This window comes from Sardina pilchardus, unplaced genomic scaffold (assembly GCF_963854185.1).
Source record: "Sardina pilchardus unplaced genomic scaffold, fSarPil1.1 HAP1_SCAFFOLD_159, whole genome shotgun sequence".
Lineage (NCBI taxonomy): Eukaryota > Metazoa > Chordata > Actinopteri > Clupeiformes > Clupeidae > Sardina > Sardina pilchardus.
This window is the reverse complement of record NW_026910968.1, coordinates 26,771-42,018: the sequence shown is the minus strand read 5'-3', so window position 1 is coordinate 42,018 and position 15,248 is coordinate 26,771. Positions and strand designations below refer to the sequence as shown.

General features: G+C 40.1%; 1 protein-coding gene across 3 annotated transcripts in view; it reads left to right on the top strand.

Moving 5' to 3' along the window:
* Positions 1-15,248, top strand: part of LOC134075074 (E3 ubiquitin/ISG15 ligase TRIM25-like) — a 44,029-nt gene that overhangs the window by 6,370 nt on the left and 22,411 nt on the right. For 2 of the 3 annotated variants that reach the window (XM_062530536.1, XM_062530535.1), the window contains exons 3-6: positions 3,886-4,005; positions 4,680-4,793; positions 5,046-5,153; positions 5,879-5,989. In XM_062530536.1, coding sequence (XP_062386520.1) covers positions 3,886-4,005; positions 4,680-4,793; positions 5,046-5,153; positions 5,879-5,989 — 453 coding nt within the window. The remainder of the gene's footprint in view (positions 1-3,885; positions 4,006-4,679; positions 4,794-5,045; positions 5,154-5,878; positions 5,990-15,248) is intronic. The other variant, XM_062530537.1, reaches the window with a different exon arrangement.

Below are 15,248 nucleotides of genomic sequence, written 5' to 3'. Positions count from 1 at the left end.
TAACGGTAAACAAACTAAAAGATCATATTTTTTTTCATTTTGCTTACAAACGGACGGTTTCACCAGTTTACTTAACAATGTTTATGGGAATTTAGCACCACATTTCCGCAAAAAAAAAAAATATGTTTTAAAAATCCAAACTTGTTAGATTTAGAACTTAGGTTTTTTGATGCATGCACCGCTATATTCACATTATGACCTGGCAGAACGTCCATTTGCAACTAATTTTGGTTGTCTATAGACGTCCTGAATGAGGTCGGACTGGACTATTTTCCCAATGTCATTTATAAACTATTTCTGGCGGTCAATTAGACATTCACATTATGACCTGGCAGAACGTCCATTTGCAACTAATTTCGGTTGTCTATAGACGTCCCGAACGAGGTCGGACTGGACTATTTTCCCATTGACATGTATTAACCAATTCTGGCTGTGAAATAGACGTCTACATTATGACCTAGCAGAACGTCTATTTGCAACTAATTTTGGTTGTCTATAGACGTCCCGAACTGAGGCATGCTGGACTGTTGTCCCAATGTCTGGACGGTCCGACATGATATCAACTTGTCTTGGACGTCCATAGACATTGCTTGCTCAGTGGGGAAAGTCTAGAATACCCGATTGATTTTGTTCTATTTTTACATAAATGAGTATAAATGACAGAGTTGTGCCATTGTTAAAGCATCAAGCAGCATATCTTCAGTAAAAATAGTACTGTGGTAAATTTCCATCTAAAAGGCCATGTAGCACTCTGCAGTAGAAGAACTTCATGACCTGTTCCTGCTCGTAGTTCATGCACTCGCCCATACGTTAGAACATGCTGGATTGCAACACCTCTCTTCTCGCATGTACATCTCCCGTCTCGTACGCACACCTGGTGTCACATGACGCTACTGAACATCACCTGATGCTGCTGACCGGACAGAAAACCGACATCTAGATGTGCAAAGAACAACAAAAAGCACTTAGAGCGGGCCATAATGACATGGACCATCCAATATCGGCCACGATTAATGATAGAAAGGCTCGGTCAACACCTACACATGATACGACCAACGCTAACACAATCCCAACCGACGTCTGGGAACTGTCAGAAAACCCTATGCTACAAGGGGGGAATTCTCCCATGCGCGTAAGGGTGCGTAAGTCCAAAAAAACACGTAACTGCGCGCATTTCCCTCTAAGCGGATTCTGCCATCCACTTAAATCGGTCATTTACGCGTGGTAGGGAGACTTGCGCGTTTTGGGTGAAGCAACCCCAAAATCTGGGCGTTTCTTATATATACAACTCTTGCGCACATTCTGCCATGGCTTAAGCAACTTTTCCTGCTACGCACTCTGGAGGGCTGGAATAAGGTCGAGCGCCACTAAAGGTGAAACAGCATATTGCTCATGTCGGCAGAAGGCCTCGTTCTAAATACATGTAGGCAACACGGAATTTACAAATTGACATTACAGTATCAAATGTGATGCTTATAAGCTGATACAGCTTCATGTTTTCCGCATTACAGTTTCAGACGGTGGCATATTTCACGCTATTACCTTCACTGGCTTCATAGGCTACATTGTTAAATAGTGACATTCCCGTTATAATCACCCACTTTCAGTATTGGAGCTTACCGATTATGCATCTTCAGTTTTAACTTGACGAGAAGTCATAATCCCATAGCATACTTCGTTCGAATCTGTCCGTTTCTTTCCAACTTCACCGAAGTCATCCATATTTGCACAGACGTCTGCACTATAGTGGAGCAGCATAGTTAATTCTCTCGTCTTTTCGTTATGCCAGTCTCTCTACTGTGTTCAAAGCTGCAGATGTCAGTCTACAGTACATATTTATTAGCATAGATAAATTGATATTATGCGAGGCAGCTGTCAGCGAAACCTTTTTGTCAACCATGAGTCTTTGAATTATATATCTACACACCTCAAGCATGTCTTGACTCTTTATAAACAAACGTCAAAGCAAAAGTGAAATTTCGTTAAGTAATTTCTTTGTTAAGCTATGTGATGACACCATTTTACTGTAGGCAGTTCTTTATTCAGTTCACCTTGCATATGTTTTCAAAATCAAAGACTGGTTGGTGTTCTTTCTGGATTTAAATGGTATTCAGAAGGTCAATGAGAAAGTCCACGTTCCACGTTTTCATATCAACCTAAATTAAGGAGGTGGTAGATAAGTCTGGTTATTTTTTTAAATAAATCACGCCTCTTTCATAAGGCCGCCTTGATTTGGAATTTACGCTATGTGGGTGTGTCATAAGCAGGGATGGCAGAATGCGCGTAAAACACTGGCGCGCAGCAGCCACGCGTTAAAAAAAGCTTAAGCGCTATTTACGCGCGAAGGGGAGAATTCCCCCCTAAGTGATTAATCGACACCATCTGAAATCAAGAACTAGATGAAGTCACACGTTATTTTTTATGAACATACAAAAAAGGAAATCCACCATTGTAAACTTCCGGGTCAGAACTGATTGGCTCGTCACTATTGTCAATCAACGGTCGGGGGGTGATCCCTGACTCCTGATTGGACATGTGACCTAGGGAAACTGGGAGGCCCTGCGTCGTGGCTGAATTGTATAAAAGGCGACACATCGTAGCTCAGACTTCAGATCGTGCGCACCTTCTCATGGGAATGGGTCATCTGCAGATACCTTGATTCACTCTACTGCTTGGTCAGACTTTAGTCAGTTCACTATCAGTACTTGTGAATTAAACTTTGTGGTCTACGCCAGCTCTCCTGAGTCTCAGTGTGTCTTATTGGATCCAGCGATTACCAGAGTGCTATTTTTGCTCTTTTTACTATTTTTGCTTTTGCTACTGTACAACTTCAGAATCAGAGTGCTAATTGAATTTTATGGACATCTACTGTGGTTTTCCACGACAGTACCTCCTCAATTATGATCACTCACTACACTTTCTTCAAAATGTTATTGTATGGCCATGTACTGTAAGTAATGCAAAGGCAAAGTGCAGTATAGCCTATAAAACTACCAAATTTTGCCTGAATGTAAAACAAATGAAATGTTTAATATTCACCTCCATTTGATCTATCTAATTACACTATATTGCCAAAAGTATTCGCTCACCTGCCTTGACTCACATATGAACTTCAGTCACATTCCATCCTTAATCCATGATTCATGATTCAGGGTTCATGATGACTTTGGTCCACTCTTTGTAGCTATACCAGCTTCAACTCTGCTGGGAAGACTTTCCACAAGGTTTAGGAGTGTGTTTATGGGATTTTTTGACCATTCTTTCAGAAGCGCATTTGTGAGGTCAGACACTGATGTTGGACGAGGTGACTGACTCTTAGGATCTGCTCTAATTCATCCCAAAGGTGTTCTATTGGGTTGAAGTTAGGACTCTGTGCAGGCCAGTCAAGTTCATCCACACCAAACTCTGTCATCCATGCCTTTATGGATCTTGCTTTGTGTACTGGTGCACAGTCATGTTGGAACAGGAAGGGGCCATCCCTGAGCTGGGCTTGGTCCCTTAGTTCCAGTGAAAGCTTTGGCAATATACAATATACGTTTGGCAATATAGTGTATACCCCTTGTTGAATATAATTTGATGCTTACTTAAGAAAAACACAATTTGTTTTTGCAGATACCGCTCTTTGGCTTTGTAGGGCACAGTTATAAATGCACAGGATATGTAAAAGTTATTTGGCTTTTGGTTACTGAGCCTTAATACCATATAGTCTTGGATTCCATATTATTTTCTTTTAGATGTCTTTGGTCGTCTAAAACTTGTCAGTAATATTGCTGAGGTAACTGTGTCTTGTAATCAGGAATATGAAGAACATCTTACTTGACAATGGCACAGCTTATACCATTTTTACATACATTACATACATTATTAAAACCATGGAACCATCAGTCATTTCAGAGTCAAAAGGAAAAGGGCATTATCCCCTGCATCTTGTCATGTCTCTACAAAGAGTGACTTCTCAATGGACAAACTAGGCCACTTCCAAGGGATTCCACCAGATATCAATAGGTAAGCCCATTTCAGTCATCCTTTTATGAAAGGATGATACAAAACATATACAATGTATTGCACATATGGGGCCCTATCTTGCACCCGGCCCAAGGTGACTCAAAGCGTGATGCAAGGCTTATTCTGTTCTTACATTGAATTAAGTATGGGATTTTTTGCCACGTGCTCCTTTTTTACAGAGTAATTAAACCTTGCGCACAGGGATGTGATAATAAGCAACATAAGTTGTGGTCTGGCGCATGATCCAAACATAACAGATCCAACAATCCAAAAAAAACCCTCTTTCTTCAAAGTCTGCTTGAGTGACACACAGAAACATTATTGCAAAGGCAGCACACAATAGGAATCTCACAAGTGGCAGAGAGTTGGTAGGAATGTAGGAGTAAGCTATAGCCTAAGCCTAATTATGTTAATGTATCTTCCAGCAAACATAAAAACTGGGCAACAATCTAATGTTAAATGGTTACAATTATGTATGCCTGTGTGCGGTATAGCCTACGAGCGGCAGATTTCTGAGTGCAGGGGGCAGGTCGAGATCAGCTCTGAGACAAACGCTCACACTCGGTATCATGTTTCAACACTTTAAGTCAATATCACACCGGAATTCTCCTTTAAGACATCTTGGAGAAGTATGATTGAAGAAAGTGTATGTTATACAGTATTTTCCTTTTAAGCATGAAACGAGAAGTACCATCTCCTGCACCCAGCCATCTGTCTATGAAGAGTGACTGGTCAATGGACCCACCACTGCCGAACTTCCAAGAAGGAAATTCTCCTGTTATGCCCAGGTTGGCCCACTATGTTTTCCAAACAACTGAACAGAATACTATACTGTAAGGGCACATGTGACCCAACGCCAACAGTACAAGTCAATGTCATTGCTTTTTTGTTTATTAGTCTTGTTAAATCTTAACTTCAGAACATGGGAGTCTCATATTGTTATAAAAATAAATCCATCATAACATTTCATCTAAATATACTTCATGTAATTCACACAATGTTATAACCAAAATATGATTGTGTTATATTTTCCTTTTAAGAATGAAACAACAAGTACCATCTCCTGCACCCAGCCATCTGTCTATGAAGAGTGACTGGTCAATGGACCCACCACTGCCAAACTTCCAAGGAGGAAATGTTCCTTTCAGGTTGGCTCACTGTGTATTCCCAGAAAGTACTCAACCCCAATGGATATTTCCCCCTTTACTGCTTTTATAAATGTAATCTTGATTGTTTTAATTTGCCCTTTTTTTTTAACAATAAATAACAAAAATCCCTCTTTAATGTCAAAGTGAAAGCAGATTTCTACAAAGTAACTAATGAAACATATAATGACTTTAAAGGCTGACACAACATGCAACTTTGATCATAGTATCATCAATGTCTACACATAAACTTGAGCATTGAGAATTTTTTTTACTAAAAAGCAGAAAAAACAAGTTAAATGTATGCAGAGGAAGGGCTGAGAAGGGAGAGGCTGTGTGCATAAAAAGTGAAGCTCAATGAATTGGATAGCATTTTATCTAATTGAAATAGTGCAACATATAACATTATCGTGTTTCGGCCAGTGTTGATCTTGTGGCGGCCCACCACAGAATTAGTCAACTTATTGGAATCACTGTGAGTGTCAATTTAATTTTAGAATATTATTCATTTATTGTTTCCCCTTTAGAGTTGCATTTTATTTCACAATACATGAAGGGTGTTCTATGGATAAAATATATTTAAAATATATCAAATATATTTATTGTTTATGGTTCTAAATGAAGCAACTGTTGTTGGTGCAGATAATGTGTATAATGTTTCTATACAGTAACAGTAGTAACATCTGTTATATTAGTTCTGTTAAAGTCTGTTATATTTTCCTTTTAAGAATGAAACTTGGAGCAGGTTTACAATCCCCTGCACCCAGCCATCTGTCTATGAAGACTGACTGGACAGTTTTGCCAAACTTCCAAGGAGGAAATTCTCCTTTCATGCCCAGGTTGGTTTACTGTGGAACAACTGAATACTATAGGGGCACATGTGACAGAACAGCACAAGTCAAATGCATTGCTTGTTTGTTTATTACACCTGCTATATCTTAACTTTATTAGAAATGTCTTGTCTGGCATTGTGTTACAAAAATAAATAGGCTATTGTAGGCCTATGTTTCATACATTTTGCTTAGCTAGAGTTAATTTGTGTCATTGCAATTAAAATAATTTCAGTTTAGGTAACTAAAAACCTTTGTGCCTCCGAACAGGCTCAAAATGCCATGACAAGTGTTGTGCAACATGAACAGGATCCTTATATGACACCACTGTGCATGTTAGCCTATAAAAATAAACCAAAGCTGCCATCTTTGCTCATAAAAGGAGATCAGGATTTTAATGATGGCAAGTTGGATTGTAAGTTATGCAAATATCAAAGTGTACCGTCCTCATGTACCGAAGACAAAACTGTGTAGAGCGAATGTGTGCATTTCCGATTTCTTCGTCCCTGCGAGACTTTAACATGTGCGATACTTACAGTAGAAATCCCCATATTATTTTACCATAGAATACATCTCAAGACAAGATACTGGATCTCCTTATTTTGGCAAGATGGTAGCTTTTTTATAGGCGTACTTCAGAGGTCTATTGTGAATTGTGAAAAAATCCTGTGTTTGTATCCAGGGCTGTCACATAGCCTACCTGTTCCCCTCAGATGCTTCCTGCCGCCTAGAGTCCATACCGAAGTCAAACTTGTGTCTTTTCCCCATTTCCACGGAGACCAAAACGTTTAGTTTATTTCCAAAAAATCCGACTGTAACAACATATAAACTTCAAATGAGAGCTGCAGCTTGTAGGCCGCATCATTTATTTTTGCATTCATTTATTTATTCTGTCACCATCGGTCACCATTGGAGGCATGAGTTTGTCTTTGACAGGGGTGCTGGTGTCCATGTGACAATTTATTTTTGATGGTTTCATACTCTCATGTGCCAACAGTCCACTGCACACCAAACACTGGTATATATAATATATATATATAAACTATGTTATTTCCTTAACTAAGATGAGTTGATACATACCTCTCGGAGATTAAACGGAGCGAAACGAAATGAAGAACCTCTGGTTAAAATTCACACCAAGGGTCGGATTCACAACATTTGCGTTGTTAAAGCAACACTAAAGACTTTTTGGTAACACTTTACTTGACGGGTTTGTTCATAATACATTCATAACAGCTGTCATGAACTGCACATGAAGCATTCATGACTGTTTCATGAAACATGACTCAACATTCATACCCTTTTATGAATGTGGAAGACAAAGCATAAAAAACTTGTCAAAATAAAAGTCCAACAATCGCAAAGCAGCATTGCGGTCTTTTTTTTTTAGCCAACCTGAGGGGTATTTCCCAAAACTGAGATAAGGGATTAAGCTGGGATTTTTTGGTCATTCTGGATGAATTTACCCTTGACTTGGTTTCACAAAAGAGATGCTACATACTGTAAGTTGCCATGGGAATTTATTCTCTGAAGCTAGCCTGGTACCGACCAGGCTAACAGCCAAGGGTCGCGTTTCCCAAACACGTTAAGAAGCTGTAAGCAGGAATAATATACAACAATATGTTTTCCCACTTAAATACGTTCTGTCTTTGTCCGGTGCGCCAATGAGGTTGTGTTGAACAAGTTAAATTATTTGACCATCTGACTCCATAAGATGAAAGCTATAGTCACACTGTTGATGACTATGAAATATCTGTCTACAATAAATACTAAGTATTTCTAGACTTCTCTCTCTCTGCAAGGCCTATTTTGTTTAATCACAATGAGATCCAACCTGATATCAATAGTTATTCTCTAGTACATTGACTTTGGCACCCCTGTGCAGTTTACCATTGTCCAGTCAGTGACTTTTAGGCTAGTTTGTCTGGATCAGGTCAGGCCTGACTTTAGCACTCAGAGGTCTACCAGCTTGAGGCAAACTGAAACCAGCACAGTGTCTCCTTGAGTTTGACCAGCCCGCACAAGCCGCTCAGTTTATCTGAGAATCTATTCACTGTTATGATATCTGATTAAACAAAGACCTTGCTTAGAACTTCAATTCTCAAGAAAAGAATATTACTGGTTTCCAATTAATATTACATTTATTGTAATCTTTCTAAAACAATCAATAAAAGTATAAAGGTACAGACAATAATAAAGTAGCAAAATAATTAAACAATCAACCTAAAATAAAGTTACCCTTACCAAGGAGCATAGAGACTCCATTACCTTACCTGAGAGTTCTGCTAAGCAGAAACTCTCTTACCTTACCCAGAGTCCTGATAGGCAGAAAATCTCCCGAGTTACTTGTTATCTATCCTTAAGTATCCACACAGAAAAGGGGGGTTTCTTGTGAAGTTCCACACTAGAAATTAACATATAAATGCTATAGCTACAGAAGGGGCCTTGGCCTCCACAGGGTATTGTCTTGTCATTACAAAGGCAATGGAAAGTTCCTCATCAGAACACAAGCCACTTTTGCCTAGATCACCGGAAAACATATTTACACTTATTTTACAATTGTACCACTGAGACCCTCTTACTTCTCGCATTGAGACATTAAAAATGATACCAAACATAGATACATTATCATTTGTCATGAAACAGATACATTTCAGTTTCCAACATTAATTTATCAGAGGCGTGGAGAGGGGGAGTCGAGGTGTGCCTGGCATGGGGCCGGGAACTCTGGCCATATGCCGGTCTCAAGACAGTGGGGACAGTCAAATATAAACAGGTCACCTGAACATAAAGGAGTGTCCAGCCGTGAGGTCGTCTCCCCCGTCTGCCATCCTATAAAAACTCATGGGCGGGAATACACCCAGCCTTACAAAGCTCTTAACGCTAAGATCTTCTTTGGAGCGCTCTTAAGAACACTGTGAAAGAAGAACGTGTTTCCCAGAGTCGCTCTTAGTTTAAGAAGATCTTTCACTAAGAAGGAAACGTAAGATCGAGCTGACCCACTCCAGCCTTCTTAGCGATCAAATGCTCAGTGATCATAGCCTGCCGCTAGGGGCACCTAGATTTCTAGGCTTTAGTGATCAAGCTGCGTCAGGGAAATGCATATCCTCCACTTTTTTAAACAATAAAACCATTTTCAATATTGCAATGCACTCGTGGCTGTGGACCACTGGCGCAAGAAACATAGACTTAAAAAAATAATATTGAACTAGAAAACGTAATTTCAAAGAAATTACCAGTGCATGCAAAAGCAAGACATAAGATAAAATGTGAAACAAACTTAAATTTACAAACAGAACCAATACGTGATTGGGCTTTTACTCTCTGAAGCTTGACTTTTCCACCTCTGAGTGTGAGTGTGTGTGCGTGCGTGCGTGTGTGTGTGTGCGTGTGTGAGTGGATGTAAGTGGATGTAAGGAGCATGGCTTTCTATGATGCAGTGAAATGGGGGAGTTAGGTTAAGGTGAGAATGTTGTGGAGTGCATGGAGAAGTGTGGTACATGAAGTGCTGCAGTCAGGTGTGTGTGTGTGTGTGTGTGTGTGTGTGTGTGTGTATGAGTGAATGGGTAGACAGAGAGAGCTGATAATGCAGGTTCAATTTAACTGGCTGTCAATTAAACTTGATAGGGCCTTGAGCAGCTGACTCTTGACACAGGTGCAAATCAGCTTAATCAGCAGTGCAGTGCGATAGACCTCTGAAGTTCGCCTACAAAAAAGCTTGCCATATATGGGCAGTTGGCTTCAATTAACTCCCGGATCTCCTTATATGGGCAAGCTAGGCAGCTTCAGAGGTCTATGAAAAGTCAATGGGGAAAAATATTTTGCTAATATCTCAAAAAGTATCAAGTTTACAGAACTGAAATATACATAGACTTAGTCTTATTTTCAAGACCTACGTAATAAAGTTTGAACCAAGTTTCTACGTTAAACGGTTGAAGCTGAATTTGACCTGGTTAGGAGAATAATAATAACTAGAAATGCAATTCCAAGGAATTACCAGTGCATGAAAATGCAAAAAAATGTAGATATGGCTACTAAGGTGTAGCTAGGGTAAACATGGTGGTTGCATAGTTTAAAGAGAGTTGATGGTGTTAAGGTAGACATTTTAAAGCTTAAACATTCCTGTTCTAACTTAACTAATGATTTCTAACAGGTATTCTAAAATGTTGACTATGCTAACAATGCTAACCAGGTTGATTAGCTAACTTAGCTAATCATTTTTAGCAGTTATGCTAAAAATGTTAACTATGCTAACAATGCTAACTATGCTAACAATGCTAACTTGCTAGTGAGGACTTTTATTTTGAAACAGCAGTTGCTAGGGTATCCATGGTGCCCACTATCAGGAATAAAGAAGTTACTGTAGTATAATCATGTTGGTTGCTATGGACACTGTCAAAAACGCTTAGTTTTAATGGTTGCTATGTTGGTTGCTAGGTACATGGAGGTTTCATTTAGTTGACTGGAGGCATAGTTGATGATAACTGACAGTTGGAATGGTTGAACAGTTAAATAGTTGAGTAGTTTCAGTGGTTAAATGATTTAATAGTGTATTATTGCAGTGAGGACTTTTATTTTGAAACAGTTGTGGAAAGAGGAAACAGTTAATAGGATATGTAGTCTTCAGAGAGAGATTGTATGCTTAAAGCCTGAGAGAGAGAGGGCTGCTGCAGGTGGGGCTGGCCACCTGGCATAAGATTCTTATTGCTCAACGACCCGATTGTGATGTCATAGAGGCCAATGTTAAGTCTATGGGAAAATTTTGAATAGTTTTTATTTAATAGTTCAAAAAGTATAAAAGTTACAAAGTTGAAAAGTCATAGCAACCCGATCCATTAGAATACCTACGTTACAAAGTTTGAATGAAGTTTCTAAGTTAAACGGTTGAAGAGAAATTGCGGTTAGAAAAAGTGGTAAGCGGAATAATAACTATAAGGCTGCGTTTAGACTGCCAGTTTGAAGTGACCCAAATCCGATTTTTTGCTCTCATGTGGCACGTATCCGATCTGTGCCACGACAGTGTAAACAGAAAAAAAACACATGAATTCCGATCTCCTCAGATCGGATACAGGCCCCTTTCGTATGTGGTTTTAAATCAGATATGGATCGGATTTGTGTGCATGTGTCTACAGTCTAAACAGACAAATCGGATATTCCAGTGCAATGCGTCCCACACGTCATTAATCTGTGACAATTTTGCGCCTGGTGACGTTAGGTTACAATTCCAAGTGGGCGCGCTGGCGGACTCGGAGCATGTTAAAAGTTGCCCTATTTGATACTTTGATAGACTATTACGTTTCCGTAGACCATGTATTGAGAATAAAACATTTGTAGCCTACCTAATTATCTACAATCGTAGGCCTATAGCCATCCAAATATGACTGGTCTACTGTAAATAGCCTACAACCCAGGCGCGTAGGAACCTCGGGGGTCGGGGGGTCGGGACACACCACATGTTGGACCCCCTCCCGAAAGAAAAACGCTGCAAAGTACAGATGTTGTTGATTACTTTGCTCAATTAAATCCTCCTTAGTTACGGCCCCATAACTATAGCTATCGCTGCGCATCGGAGGTCTTTTAGATTGTGTTTTAAGAATGTTTCCCGAAACGAAGCCCGTCTCAATAATGCAGCATGGAGCACTTCCTCACCTTGAGTGTCTGAAAGCTAATGTAGGCTCCTCTCTCAGTCCAAATATTTAGTGTACGGCCTTCTTTCATTCTTTTCGAAATAGTTAAGAGGATAGCCTATTGTGGGTGAATACAGTATAGTCTACGATAGCCTAAATATAGTCTTATGGCTGTCACTTTTAAATGTAGGCTTATCGCTTGCGAAATCGGACGTGGCACATAGCCTAATTATCTGGTTACCTGGATTTAGCAAGTCCATACACTTTATTCATCCTATTATAGGCTATGTTTTTAAAATTAAATGTGTAACAATTTGCCCCTTATTATAATCTACACACTGTCACGACGCACAGGTTACGGGCGGATATGAGCAACCGAAGGCCTCGGTTGACTTAAGATAAACGGGCAGAATGCCTGTTTACAAACTACGTCAAACATGCAACATTATCTAACAAATGAAAAAACATAAATGAAAGATGAATAGGCTCACTGTATTTTGTCGCAAATTAAGCAATGAGTTCGTTCGTGGCCACCTAGCGCGCAATTTACGCGCTGAGGTGAAGGCCCGACAAATACTAATTAACTCAAAGCTTCATAATGCACAAACAAACACCCCCTCAAAGTTCAGTGTCCATACGTCCAAACAATTAACATAAGAAGCCAACAGTCAAAAACGACAACGAGATCTCCCAGACACGAAAAACAATGTTTATCTCACAGTTTGTTGAGTATCGTTCCAACACTGATGCGCAAGGCAATCTCAGCTTTCGTGTTCGTTAGCTGTATTCCAATGAGAAAAATCCACAAGGAAATGGTCACGGCAATGCAGCATACAGGAATCTTCTAACCACGTTACTTTGTTGAGCTGGCTGCATACAGGTAACAATAGCCACAGCGCGCTCTCCCTGCGTCTCCATTTAAACTAAGGGCAAACCCATTCATTGTGCCCAAAACGCGCATCCATCTGTCAGCTGACATAAAATTTACTTAGATGGCATATGAAAAGTCAAGAAGAAGAAACATATTTTCATTTAAGCAACGTTTATGCAACCACGTAAAGGGAAGCATTGGGGGAGTCAGTTGTCCTACAGACTAGCTGTGTGCGTTTTCAGGGAAGAAATGTGTTCTGAACAGCGTATGTGCAGATGTTCTTCCCAGTTCCAAATAGGTTAAGAAAAAGTTTCACTGCTCTCAAGTCTATCGTCTTTGTGTAAAGCTAGTTTGAACTGAGAAAATAAAAAAGTGTTACGATTGTGCTGGTTCTCCCCTACAAGAAACTTTTAGCCCATGCGCATGCGGGCCATTTCAAGTGTCTGGCAAATGTAAACACACATGATCGGATTTGGGTCACTGGCGAAAGTAGATGTAAACATGCAATCAAAAAAATCGGATATGAGCACAAAATCGGAATTGAGCATATCCGATCTGCAGTCTAAACGCAGCCTAAGAAGCCTAGGAAGAACAGTACAGTGCATTTGCATGCACTGTAATAAGAAGAAGATGCCCAGGGAGAACAGAACAGTGCATTTGCATGCACTGTAATTACACGTTTAAGTTTTCAACACATCTGCATATGAGTTTATAGTACTTCACATACAAAAAACATCAACAACCCTGTGGCATTTCACAGATATCAAGGAAACAGATGTAATTGAACTCAGCTGAACCTAATACAATGAGGCTTCACCTGCTACTCTAGGCGTTGCCAAAGTCCGCGATGTAAAAGTCCGGTTTACATTAATGCATACGTGCACCCCACTCGCAGGCCACATGGGCTGGAGGGTTACATCTTCTCGGATATATTAAAGTACACTAGCCTACATCACATGCCTTCTAGGCCTACCACAGTATCTAAGAGAGATGGGATGCGTCTGACATGAGTTAATACATGAATGGCCTGAGCTAATAAAAAATAGACCTAGGCTATATTGATAATCACCCTGTTTTATCAGTTAGTTTGAGTTTTTTGGCAGAAGCAAGGAGCCGCGACCGCACAGCCCAGGCTGCAGAAGTGCCGCAAGGGCGCAGCAAATTATCTTCAGAAACAATATATTTAAGCTCACGATATTCACACCGGCCCAAAACGTTGATGGCCCACCGGGAATCCTCCCAAATCTCCCGATTAGCCACCCGGGCCTGCACACACACACACACGCACGCACGCACGCACGCACGCACGCACGCACGCACGCACACATGATACATGCGTAGCCTAATTGCACCTGTAGGGGGAACACAGGGCGCTGTGTCTGACTTGTGCGCCTATAAAGGGGTGGGTGATCGATTTGCCTGGCATCGATTGATTCAGTTTCAGCACCACCGTGGTGAACAGCTCTCGTTAAGAGCTTCTTAAGAAGCTTCTTTGGCTTGATCTTAAGGTTCTCCTAAGAAGGCAGTTATAAACGCGTTTGGGAAACACCTTCCTTATCTTAGCGCTCCTTCTTAGCAATTCCTTCTTTGGAGCCTTCTTAAGTCCTTAAGAAAGATTACATTTGGGAAACGCGGCCAAGCTAAGTTAATTCTAATGGTAATTACATGATCTGATTGGTTCAGCTAGATGTCATTCAAATCAGACCTCCATGCGATTTTTTTAAGAGCTGTATTCCATTTATATACTATTTGCCACCTGCATTTACTCGCAAAACACAACAGAATGTCTGCCCAATACTATATGGATATCATTTAAATTATGGTGGCCTTATAATTAATAACATACTTGTTGTGTGCTTCATTTTTTGACAGACGTTTGATGAATAGCCTACTGTAGTAGTTGATTGGAAGTGAAGGGGACATTTTTCGAAGGTGTTTTCAACTATTTTGGTTTTAAGACAAAATAAAGATATATATTGTCATACTTTGTGTGTCTTTGCGGTGGCAAATAATGACGTTAATGACATTGCGTGCCTAGACAAGGAAGTCCTCACACGTGGGTGCGTGCGTAAATTTGCATTCAGTTGGTCTGCCACACCTACTCCCACTATCTAACAGAAATAATCATGATTCCCCATCCAAAGAAGTACAACTTTACCTCGTTGTTAGTCTATATCAAAACCGGATATTCACTTTGTGTGCAAGACGCTATGTTTCGCCTCTTTTTTATTCCAACCGTGAGTTATTTGGGGGAGAAACGAGAACGCGCACACATCCTGAATAACTTACATAGTCGCTCCTATTCATCCTGGATTGGCGTTAGTGAAACGAGTTTAGGAAGGATGACTAGACAACGCCATGTCCAACCTGGCTTTATCCCTTATTTTGGATGTCTTAATTCTGCTTTTGTGAAATACCCCTCAGATCATGTCACATCATGTCATGTCGAAGTCCAGTGTCCAGGAGAATTTTTTAATTTTTTTTTGTCTGTTTGTTTATTCTATGATAGTAACCTCTGAAGAATGCATAATTGTCTACACCAATGACTGTATAGATATATAAAACAGGAATGTCCAACCATTCAGAGGTCCACAGATGGTCAGTAGTTCACTTCCCAGTATGATGAATACTTCACAACTCGTATAGTAAAGTGACATTTGAAGTAGACTTCATAAAATATTCATGACATGTTTACAAACGCTGTATATGGATTACTAGATTGTTGGACTTTTATTTTGACAAGTTTTTGTCGTTTTGTCTTCCACATTCA